At 38.6% G+C, this 12,630-nt stretch overlaps 1 protein-coding gene across 2 annotated transcripts in view; it reads right to left on the bottom strand.

Annotated features, from left to right (window-relative positions):
• The window catches only part of PTDSS1 (phosphatidylserine synthase 1), a 28,606-nt gene that overhangs the window by 10,551 nt on the left and 5,425 nt on the right, over positions 1–12,630 (bottom strand). For both annotated transcript variants that reach the window (XM_041470836.1, XM_041470838.1), the window contains exons 2-7: positions 12,438–12,529; positions 10,896–10,940; positions 8,643–8,767; positions 5,448–5,606; positions 2,700–2,851; positions 512–653 (exon numbers count right to left, since the gene is read on the bottom strand). In XM_041470836.1, the coding sequence (XP_041326770.1) occupies positions 512–653; positions 2,700–2,851; positions 5,448–5,606; positions 8,643–8,767; positions 10,896–10,940; positions 12,438–12,529 (715 nt within the window). The remainder of the gene's footprint in view (positions 1–511; positions 654–2,699; positions 2,852–5,447; positions 5,607–8,642; positions 8,768–10,895; positions 10,941–12,437; positions 12,530–12,630) is intronic.

Below are 12,630 nucleotides of genomic sequence, written 5' to 3'. Positions count from 1 at the left end.
TTACAGAAGTTTTAGTTTTAAGTTTTTAAACCATTTGTGACACGTTATAGAGTCTTGCTGGATCAATGACACTATTCTGAGTATCACTGATCCATTCAACAGTCAATGGGAAAGGAAAAAAATCAAAAAAGCAAGGCAAAACAAAAACACCCCCCACACAAACCAAACAAACAATCCCCTGCCACATCAACACAATAAAACCAAAATAAATTAAAATTCCACCACCTAAACCCCACTACCTAGCAGTGTCAATTGCAAAAAGCCAATACAGCAATCTGTAACATTTGACTTTTCCCACAGATTCTGTACTTACACTCCTGAACTCCCATATAACTCCCATGAAAGTGCCCCTTCCAGTTCCACATTATCAATTCATTTAACTGTGTACTTCAACAACAGACATACATTCCGTCTGGACGAAAATATTCCGTCCAGAATATTTTTTAGTCCAATATAGCCAACAAGTAACTGAGCTGATAGCAGCTTTGATTTCACAGAATTTATTTCTTACCTGCCAAATAATCATGAAAAGGTAGACTCCAGCCACTCTCTGAAATGAAGACTTTGGGTCAAACCAGCGGACGTAGGTCCAGCTGGCTGGGGTGAACTGTAATACAGCCCTTTTGATTTTCCCTGTGGTTGTGTGAATGTCCCTGGAAAAAATAATGGCTGGAGTGAATACAAGGAATATGCCAGAAGGAAGAAACAAAAAAAGCAACAGCCCTGTGACTGATGTTTCTGAGGAACAATCACTTTTTTTTGGTCAGCAGAGATCTTCTCAGACGCAACTATGTACCAGGCAAGAGGGAATTCAGAAAAATAATCTGTTAAGCATTTCAGTCAAGGTGTGTGTTCTGCTATAAAAGTCTACCCTTCTCTATCCTCAGTCCATAACTCAGTAACTAACTACAAAACACATTTATCATTCTTTTCACAAAGAAACAAAGACAGCAATTCTGCAACTTCCTTGGAAAATCTAGAGGTTATTTCTTCCTGGTTTATGTTGCCACTGCTCTTACCCCAAACACTCCTTGTTCTAGAGCTCACTGACATCAGTCCTTCAAGAATCTGTAGGATTCATTATTTGTTGTTTGTATCAGGGACTGGCTCCACAGGTTTAATAATACTACACCTCCAGCACACATAAGCCCTGCTGTTCTGATAGCAGATGCATGTGGACCTCCTGGAGAGGTGTGATAACACTGTTAAAAGCTAGAAAGCATTTAAATTCCATTTTGAAAGGGGATTTTAATGCAGGCTCATCTGATGTATTACTGATTCTTGCTTTTGGTAATATTAATTCAGATGAGCAACAGCATCCAAAGGACACAGAATCTAAGAAAAACTCAGAGCTTCCTCTTCTGAAGGAAGACTAGCAGGACTAGAAGCCATTTTTCACCCTGTTATTTAAAAAACAAAAAACAAACCAAAAAACCCCAACAAAACAACAACAAAAAAACCAAAAAGAAAAAAAAACCAACAAAACAAAAAAAAAACCCACAAAAAAACCCCAAACAAACAAACAAAAAAGAAACAAACAAAAAAAACCAACAACAACAAAACACCTCAGATTTGATATTTCCAATATTTGTGTTATTCTAGGCTAGAGAAAGCTTAGATTAGAGAGAATCTTCTAAACTTTAAGATCTGTATTTATTAAATTTAAAAAAAAAGAAAAATAAACTAAAAGGGCACAGGCAAAACATTCTCATTCTCATGAAGCAGCATCTTCATGTTAAAGGTCAGAAAAATCTACTCATGCATTTAAAAGAACATGAGGAAAAATTATTCCACAAAGACAGTAAAGACTTATTGTGCCATAGATAGTCTGCTGTTTAAACTTTCAATGACCCTCTAAAAATAGAAGGATCATAAAACTCTAATAGAAATGCAGGAAAACTGAATTCAGACTAAAGGCTGGCTGATTCTTAGAGTAATTAACAAATCTGTGAATAAAAAAAGAAAAGCAGTGCAGAAATTCACACAAGGTACAAATTTGGAAGTCAAGATCTGAGTTCCTTTTCCATCTCTCAAGGCAATTCACTGCACTTGACCCTGTTTCATGTATACCATTGGCAATGTGCAGATAACCATGCTTGCTACCAGCTAGCAGGGAAGAACGGAGGGGAGGGGCAAAAAGCTATGGAAAAAACCACACCTGGACAGCTAGGAACTGACATACTAGGCCATAAGCTGTTGCCCTTTCACACAACAAATGCTTCTTTGTTTTACAATTACTCCTTTTATTTTAGAAGGTCAGCAATGAGGTAAGGCAATTCACAGCACAGGCACCATCAGCCCCATCCATGCCCCTGCTGCAATTCCAGCTAGTGCTGACAGACTGCCACACTAATGCATCACCAAGGTGAACCCAAATCTAGTTTAAAAATATATGATGAGAAAACAATCACAATTTGCTTTGCTCCCTGACTTCCTCAAAGTTTTATGTATACAAAATAAACTGAAAATGCAAATAGCTTTACTATTTTGTATTGTCAATTGGTATCAATGCTTGTAACTTAAATTGCAAAGGAAAATCATATATACAGTCACATCTACAAACATATACATACAGGAACATTACTATGACACCGATATTTAACATTTAAAATAAAATTACAGCACTGTTAGCACAGACAGATTCCATGCTATTTTTATACATGCAAAGCAATGTTTATCAAGCTTTAATTTAGACCTACTTGAAGCTTGCCCAGTGATAGGTCCTCATCTCCAAGAAACGACAAACTACCATGCCCAACCAGATGCCACCCCCGTTACAAAGCAGGATGTCCAAAATGACTTGATCCCACCAGCATTCAGCAAAATTAGGCAGAAGGTGCATGAAGAAGAGCTATAGAATACAGCAAAAAGACTCTGGGTGAGGAACAGCATAGAATTAATATAAATTCACTTTTAAAGTACACATTCAAAAATCAGCTTTTCAGTACACAGCATACTTCAAGGGCATGAGCCACAGCCACTGAAATTTGATGGACATCCTTCCATTAACTTCAGAAGGCCTTGAACAGAATCACACAAGACATCAGATTTCCTTCTCACTGTTTCCTGTTGAGGCTGTGCTGCATATAAGGATATCATGCAGCTGTTGGCCTCTCAAAGATGATACACGATACATTAATAGAATGTATGAAACAAGCAGAACTACTGCGTTTCTTGGATGAAATAAGGTGGTTTGTGCTTTAAAAAAAATAAAATTAAGAGAATCTTTGTTTCATTTTTGCTAAATAGTTTTAACTAGTATGTTTTCTAAACCAGCAACAAGATGAAGCAAGTAAAATGGATTGGTTTGTAATAGCTGTCAGTACTAAAGCATGGTGGTGTTCAGGACACAGGACTTCTTTATTTCAAAACTCTGCTTTCAGGAAATTTAGTGACTGTAAGAAAAATAAGAGTTCAACAACATTTCAAACATTTCAGCAAGTTTGCTGCTATACTTAATACAGAATGGCTCAAGAAGATAAGAGGACATCCACTTTACTGATGCAGTGAGGGGAACAAGTGGCCAGAGTTAAGGCAAGATATAAACATATTTTACCAAGAGCTAGAAACGGATTCACTACCTCTCTTTCTCCTTTAAGAAAAATAATTTTATTATCTTATTCTATGAGAAAAATCACTGCAATCCAAAAAAATAGACTGGAAAAGTTACCTATGGGCAGGAAATCAAGACAGCCATATGCTGAGCAGTTCCTCTGCAATACTCAAGGAGGTAATTAACAAAATACATAGCAAACTAAAGAATGTACCTCCACAAACACAGTGCAATTCTTGTCAGTGAATGTACGTACACTGTGGCTGTGGAAGACTGGAAGATTATTGGTAGGATTTTGTAATAAAGTATCTTTTGTTCAGAGATGTAAGCATAAAGTACTGAAAAAAATCAGATTTGAGAAAAGGAACAAGAATGTTTTCTGTATACAACAGGAATGAATGCTGGCCCATTTACAGTACATTACAGTGACTAATACTGGCAATGACAATTCCTGTGAAAACTCTTGCAAAAGTGTATCAAAAGCAGTTGTTTTTCTTTGACAAAGCTATGTGGATTTCAACCTTTACAAAAAAGAAAATTTAAGTTTCTCTTCAAGAACCAAGTGATACAGTGTTGTTCATTGTCCTGGTAAAGTTTCCCTTTCATATTTTTAATTAATTTAGCCTGAGAGGGGCGATAGCCTACAAATGTCAGTCAGATCCAGGCAAAGACACCAGAAGCTACAGATAATCAGGCAGCAAGACCCAGAGCACAGGTCTGACAGCCTCTAAGGCTCTCTAGCTGCTTTCTCACAATGAGAGACCAAGGTCTGCCTGTTTCCCAACTTTAATCCAACAGTATGGAGCATGAGCCAAGTTTCCCATTTCAGAGCAAGGAGCTGGCTGCAATCCGTGAATGCTAATAGGAAATACTCAGCTAAATCCCTGTGTAACTGCCCTGATAACTTCTGGAGGTTTCTAATTACTCTCCTGAATTATCTAATTTATCAAAGATCCATTTGAGTGGTGATAACATATCTGTGTTTTGAACCTTGTCCAACACATTATCTGTTCCAATAATCTGCCTTCCAACAAGGGGAATACTGGACACCTGCTGCTGTGTCAAATTGAAGATGAAGATTGTGTGATAAACAATAAGAGTATGAGTGAAACAAATCCAAATACATTATTTTCCAGAGAGAAAAAAAATGGTACAATAACTAGCTGAGGTATTTTCTGTGAATGGGTACTTTGTGAAATCCCAATCTTGAGCAATTTCAAAATCACTTAGAAAACACAGTATCCTTCAATGCTACAGAACAAAAACACGTTTTGAAGAGGAACTCACAGCACCAGAATTTTCAAACCCAAAATTTAATTTCAGATTAATAAATTCTTATCTATGTTTCTAAATTTACAAATGTTTTGTCAGACAAGCCAAGCATTCTCAAGACAACAAGCTTTACAGAAAACTGATTTTAAAGACTAAGTTCAGATGTTTACATCAAGAAGATCCCTCAACTCCATTTCACTTGTATGTTATGCATGCCTATACACAACGTGTGATATTGTTGTATGTGAGGTACAGGGACCAAGAGAGTAGATCACAGATATTGTAGGGTGAAAAAGGAGAACAGTTGCTCTGAATCAGGAAATATATGAAGTAGAAAAAGTACCATGATCCCCATAACAGCAGAAAATAAATTATGAATGGCACAAATAGGCTGACCTAGACTTCCTTTCTATTCAAGCAGCAATAAATCACTTACATAAAACCCAGCTTGCTGTTGTCTGTTCATTCAGCTGCATAAATTACTCAGCATCTGGCTTACAGGACTTAAAATGTAAACCTATACTGAGAAGTAGAGAGCCATCCTTCCAGTAACATACACTCTTCCCCCAAGAACAATTCACATCTCTTACCTTTGTTGATAATTAAGATGAAAGTGGCCTACCTCAGTGAGCTCCCAGGTGATGCTAATAGTCCAGCAGAGCCCATAGCTGCGGATCAGCAAAGCCTTCATAGCCCAGCCCCAGAAATGTCCAAAAGCAAATATATCAAAGTGGCTAAGGATTCTCTCCCAGGTGATAACATGACAGTTCACTGCATACTCCTGTTATGAAAATAAAAAAAAACCAGAACAAAATTACTTCATCAACACACAACTTCAGAAAGAAGAAACATTTTTCCATCAAGTGCATTAAGCCTGGAATTATAAGGGTATTAAGATTAGCATTATTTAATTTTCTTATCCTTCCAAACTGTGGCAGAAAACTTCCAGTATTAAGGCTCAGTGCCATCACAGTACAGCTCTAATTTAAAGGGAAATAGAATGGACCTTGGTGGCTGAAGAAGCATGTATTTCCTAAGTGACAGAGAAGCAACAAAAACAATAAAATCCATAACAATAAAACCAGCAAACAATACTCCAGAAAATACTTATTTGCCTTTCTTTGGAGTCTTGATTTGAAATAACCACCTTTCTCCACATTCATGCTGTCTGGTATTCAGATATGGCTCATTAGTGGCTAATCCTCCTCAGTTTCTGATGTAATGTTACTCATGTCAATGTTTACTTGAGTATCTTTTGTGTCTTATTTTCCTCATGAAAGCAATTTCCTAGAACCCATTCATATTGAAGTCATTCAGTCACAGGCTTGGATTGAAAAAAAATTTAGGGGAAGATCAAAGGGAACTTGCAAATGTTTTTTTGCAGATGAGCAGCAGATTCCTTAGGAATACTAATTAATATTCTAGTCACCAATGACAAAGGAACCAGGTTCTCAAAACACGTTGTACAGCAAGTGCTAGAAATCACTGCCCAAAAAGAAAAAAAAAAAAAAATATGCCATCAGGAGGCTGCAACTGTGGGACTCTGTCTCATCACTGGGCACAAACTGAACTATTCCTAACAGGAAACACACATTTTATAACATCTCTGCTCTTCAATCTTCCTAAAATACACATTGCCACCTGCAGGTCACAACTCAGCACTGCTCAGTGCTGTTAAATCAAGAATTCTCTTTCAGGCCAGAACTATTGCTAATCCTGCACAAATGAACACTAATCTAGTTGAAGATGAGACAGCAGAGAAAGATTTAAATCCTGGCCACCACAAAGAGAAGAATGCACAATTTCATATAAATCTGTCTATCACCAGGCAGCTAAGTCCCACTGTGGGATGACAGGAGCTGTGTAGGTTACTCTCAAGTAACCTTTACTGCTGGTGCTTTCTTGTGCATGCCTGTGCTGCTGATCAGAGAAAGGTGCACCATCTGTTCTAAGGACGGTAAACCTGCAGCTTTAGTGCACCAGGAGAACTGAAACTGGCTCCTTTGCCAGCACGAGAAGCACAGAATACACGACAGAAGGTGCAGGCTTCTTGCTACACCAAGATACCTATGATGAGTGAACACAATGAGGCTACTCCAAAAGTAAAGTTTTTTCCACAGCTCTTGCTTTCTTTTGTTTCTACTGGGGCTTTTCCCTCTCTATCTGATTTTTCCGGCTGCAGTTCTGCCAGCCATACAGTGAAATGTGTTGAACTTTTTTTTATACCCAAGCAACTTTGCTAGTCCTGTGCAAGCAACCAAGCGGCAGCCTTCATTACCACTGCACTTCAAGAATTTACTCCAACTTCAAATGACAATATCTGGATTGCAAAGCAGACCAGGGCAAGTTTCCAGTGACTGCTGCAGTCAGGGAATCTGCTGTACTGTAGTTCTGTGCCAGTAGTAATACTACTCCTCCCCTAGTTAGAATCTATTTCTAATGTAAATGACAGGAGAGCCAGGTGAATCTGACAAACCAACAGACTCCTTGTCTCAGCACCCTTTTGCTGCTCAGCAACACCACTGACACCGGTGCTGGGGCTCCATTTAGCCATGCGTCCTCCTCCCCCCATCCTAAGGGCTAAGGTTGCCCTTACCCCTCCAGCACACAGGAGGTTCCTTGCAGAACCCAAAGTCACAGCCCAGAGCTGCACAGCATGTGCTGCTGACAGGCTGAGGTGCAATACCCGAAGCATGCAGTTTTCCAGGCAAGGAGCCTGCACACAGCCCTCACTATCAATCAGCTAACATGAGCTTACTGCACTGTAAAGATTTCCATTCCCCCATGTGCTACAGGGCATGAGTTTGCAGCCACTGATGAGGTACTGTGTGCTGGCTTGCACAAGCAGTAAATAGCCACGTGTGAAAGACAACCAGTCAATTTCCCTACTCATGAGGCATGAGGCCTATAAAAGCACCTAGTATACAACAGGTGACCATGGTGGACAGATGCACAAATCCAAGGTCAAGGGACCATGTTGATCACATGGTAAGGAGTAATTTGAGGTGATAATGAGGAGGGCAAGATTAGCAACTCTTGCCTCCCCACGCATCCTCCTCTTCTGCTTGGTGCCCAACTGCTCACACTGTGTTCTGCTTGCCTCCCTGCATAACTCACACCCTTCTCCCAGGAGTCCTTTTACAACCTCAGCTCCCTGTGTTCGTGCCCCCACCTGAAGGGGAACGTTCTCCATATGGAAAACTCTTTGCAAGCTGCTCAGTGAGCAGAACAAGCCTGGCTTTCTATGCCACTCCAGGTTATGGTCTATGGAAATCATTTCCCAATGGTAACAGCATCAGTGCTCAGTTGCTGACTGACTGGAAGGAAGCAGAGTCCTGCAGCTGCCATACAAACACATACTCCACAAGCTCCATAGCACAACAGTAATGTACTAAGCTCAGAGCAACAAGATGAGACCAAAGTTCCTTGAGTGCAGCACTGTGGCATCAAAAATCCTGATCTGAGACACATATCATACAGACTTCATTTAGATATTACCTTGCTAAGTCTATTTTCAGTATCCATGCTCATATCTATTACCAAAAAGCATCCAAAGCCACCCCACTGCAAACATATATCCTGTTCCAAATGGTACACTCATCCAAACATCTACATTAGGAAAAAAAATATACTGAGAAGATTATTTTTCACACCAGCTGATTTCAAAGCAAATAAATTGCTGACACAAAGGACTTGTTGATTCTGTCAAGTATAGGCACAAACTTGCACTGCTCATGACAACAAATTCAGATTTATCCATTCCCACTCATATAAAATATGCCTAAAGTATGTACAATAAAGTGCCATGGATACATACCATAATATCTGCTTCCCTTGTGGCATATCGAAGATTAGGGTCCAGCCAGTACATCACAGCTTTTACCTGCTCAAAGTTGAGGAAGAGCACGAATACCAGGAACAGAAAATAAAGCACACTGAGACCTGCAAAAAGACTCAGTTTTAAAATCATGCTCATTCACAAAACTGCTTGGAACACAGAGTTCAAAAAGCTGCTTTCAAACACTTGTTCTACAAATGAATTTCTATACACAGCAGCTACAGAAAAGCTGAAGAGACACCAGTCAGATGGCAATGTCTGAGCACTCAGCCCTTCATATCCCCTCCTGTGACAAGTGATACAACACATGCTCAACTGCATGAACAAAATCAGTCTAATCAATTTAGACATGTGTAGTACAAGGCTGTGATCAGGAAGCTCCTTAGTAAGAGATACATTAGGATCCAGGATTGCATTAGCTCTGTCCCTTTGCTTTAAGTATTCTTGGTCTCACTAATGTAAGTCCCTAAGCCTTTACACAGATTTCAACATAAAGGTCAATTTAATAATGCCACCTGGCAATTCTGAGCTGTGCTTGTAATAAAGAGTAATTATAAACTAATGCATGTCTGAGTTACTTTTGTGAGCTGGAAAATTTGCTGCTTGAACCTTTTAAAGATAAATATGATTATTTATTTTCACAGCACTATAAATTATGAAACACCACTGCATTTAGGAGTACCATTTCTCTCCTCCAGTCTGAATAAGGATTTTTTTAAAAACTGAAAAACTTATTAGAAGTTGAGTCCTAGGTATAGCTGTGTGGATAGATTAAGCTTTTGTTGGAACCATATCTTTACATTATTCACAAGCTTCCAGATATCCAAGACCACATTTGGAGGAGGCATACAAACACTATTTCCAGAGCCTCAAACGTATCCTGCAGCAACATCATGGAAGGCAGAAAGATTAATGTAAATAAACGAAGGATCTGCCATTCAAAATAAACTAAACTGCAGCAATTCTAAAAAGACCTTTTAAACTATAACCAGGACTCACATGCTGATAGCCCCAGTGTACACCAGAAAGCAACTTTTGTTCGGAGACACACACGCACAGGAAGTATCTATATGGTCCTGTGCAGTTCCTCGCAGAAACATGAGGACCACAGATGCCACCCTGCTAAATGAAACACAGCCTGCAGGCCAGGGTGCATCTGGAAACGTTGAGGATGCACCAGTCCTGCCCTTCATCTACCGAAGGGGTCTGAGAACTGAAACACAGCTAAATGAACACACCAGAAGAAGGAGAAATACAAAGGGAAAAATGTTGCTCCTGATTTTGCATGCAGCCTTTTCCCAAAAGTACAAGGGTCAAGCTCTGACCGTATCAACATTGAGAATGACCTTTCACTCTACATGTGGTGAAACTTGAAGTGAGCAGTAGGACCTGGTGTTTCCAGTAGGAGTACTGTTTCCCAAACTTCCCAAGAAGCAGGTTTGTTTAATGAGTACTGTCTAATCAGCAGTATCCTCTCAATGTCAACAGATGAGTAATCAGCTACTTTGGGAACCTGCTTATTTTTAGATATAAGGTGGTAGGAGAGAGGAACATTCAGTCTGCCTAAAAAATAATCTACCATGCAGTCTACCATATGCTCTGTGAACCCTGAATTATTTGAAAATAAAATTCCTCATGATTTTGCTGTGTAAATCAGATGTTTAAGGAACAGCATTTCACTTGTTACTTTTGTAGCTAACAGAATTATTTTTCAAACTATGAATGCAACTGATATTTACAGGTATTATTAATTAAATAAATTAAGAATATGAATATATACATGTCAAGAATATTATTAATTGTTAACCTATGCAATGATACAATTTAAGAAACATATAAAGTAACAACATATTTTTCCAATAATGAAGAGAAACTAACTATTCAACTGTGTTTAGAAGTCAGACAGTATATGCAGTAGCTGGAGTTGGAAGAGCGGACAGTAGGAAAGAAGTGGGGGAAAGAGATTGGGAAGCACAAAACAGGATTAAAATTGTATCAGAATGAACAATCCCTTTTTTGTGATTTCATTTACACTATCCTGACACAGAGTAACTACAATGATATTCCCAAACATAACTAAGAATAGATTATAAGCAGCTGCTCAGGAGCAGGAGCAAAGTAACATTCACACAAGTTTTACACACAATTATGGTTCATGACAATTCCACTCATCAGAAAGCTAAAAAGGCAGGTCCTGCAAAATCAGTGCAAAAGTTGGAAACACAAACTTACCAAAAACCATCCTCCATAGAGCAGGATGAGGACGTGTAAAGGGTCCTAAGACAGCAAACAAAAAGCTTATTAGGAGACAGTCAGTAAAAAACACAAAATTTATTTTTGAGTATATCCGATATGACTACTTGGCATGAGCATGGATCAGTTCTTCATCAAACTATGTAATACACCTGAAAGCTGGAGCTCTATGCTGTTAAAAAAAATTTCACCAGTTTTCAGGGTGGAAAAAGGAGACTGCCAGTTGGTAACATGAAGACAATTTTTCACTGTTTTTATGGAGTCATGTCCAGAACAGTAGCATGCTGTTTGTTCACCAGACACCACATCTCAGGTGTCACCTGAGGATGTCCTGACCTGGTTTCCAGACTGCAGCTTGCTCCCAATCAAGATATCCCATACAAATTTGTCTGTGTTAACAAAGAAACATGGTGCTTAGCCTTCAGACCAACGAGAAATGTTACCAAACAGGCCTGCTGAAATTTCCAAACTGACCATCATATACAGCTGACAATAAGGAAGACACCTACACTCTTTACCGGTGTCAAATTATTTACTTTAGAGCCAGGGATGAAACTGATTTATTAGACTAAAAACCTCTCACCTAATGCGAACAGGAGAGAAGGTAAATCTGGTGAAACTGGAAAATGTCTGAAGATGAATCGTACATTTAGGTGGCAAGAAGTGGCTCAACAAATATTTTCAGCACACACTGCAGACCACTCTTTCACCACTGTATGCATAAAGCTCCTTTTTCTCTGGCATTCAGTTTTTCAGGCAACACTTTGTGAAAAGCATGCATATGCATTTTTAACATATCGGAAAAACACATCCCAGCTCTGCAGCACAAAGCTGCCCTGAACATGATCACTGTTTTTTCCTGAACATTGCCAGCTGTGAGACAGTTTAGACTTGACCCAAGAATCATGATTTTGCTGACAGGAATAAGCAAAAATTAAAAAAACCAAACCAGACAAACCATGTATAAGCATTTCTTCCACAGAATTAAGTGACACACAAATGTTCTTACATTTTTATACTTTCTGCTCCTCATGCAACTACCAAAACTTTTGTCCAACTTTAACTTCTACTGAGCAACTGTGGTTTTACATTGTAAATGCAATTTAAACCATTTCTATTACTATCTTCTGGTAAGGTGTTGTGTCTGAGAACTTTTAGAATTACACTTCTGTAGAAACACACTGAGGCAAAGTCCTCCTAAACATTATTTAAGGGTCTGTTAGCATCACTACTTACAATCTGAGCTGCAATTGCACATCTGCAAATAGGACACTGATTTTGAGAACTTGACTTCCTTGTTAAATACAGACTGTAAATAACAAGCTATAAATAACACTTATCTCTGCTCAGTATGACTACAACCATTTTTAGACTGTTCCTTAATATAAAATAATTCAAATGAGTAAAGAAAAAATACACTGAAAATTGTTATTTAAATAAAAGTAAAAGTAAATATAGCGGCAATAAAGAGAAACTCACATTTAAAAAACATGAAGTACAAGCTGTATAAACCTTACTCACCATTAGGAAAAGCTAGAACACTGATGATTAGAAAGAAGAAAATCACAGAGAGGATACCCCTCCAAATATTATCCTCTGGTACAGAATCATCCCTAAAGAGACAGACAACACAGTATTAAAGTACATTATAGGGATGAAGTCAAAAGGCTCTCAAGATATATTATTTAAATAAAGAATACATGGAAATTAAATA

The sequence above is a fragment of the Pyrgilauda ruficollis genome, unplaced genomic scaffold (assembly GCF_017590135.1).
Source record: "Pyrgilauda ruficollis isolate IOZ18807 unplaced genomic scaffold, ASM1759013v1 scaffold25, whole genome shotgun sequence".
Lineage (NCBI taxonomy): Eukaryota > Metazoa > Chordata > Aves > Passeriformes > Passeridae > Pyrgilauda > Pyrgilauda ruficollis.
Note: the sequence above shows the minus strand (reverse complement) of the source record. Positions and strands in the feature narration are given on the sequence as shown.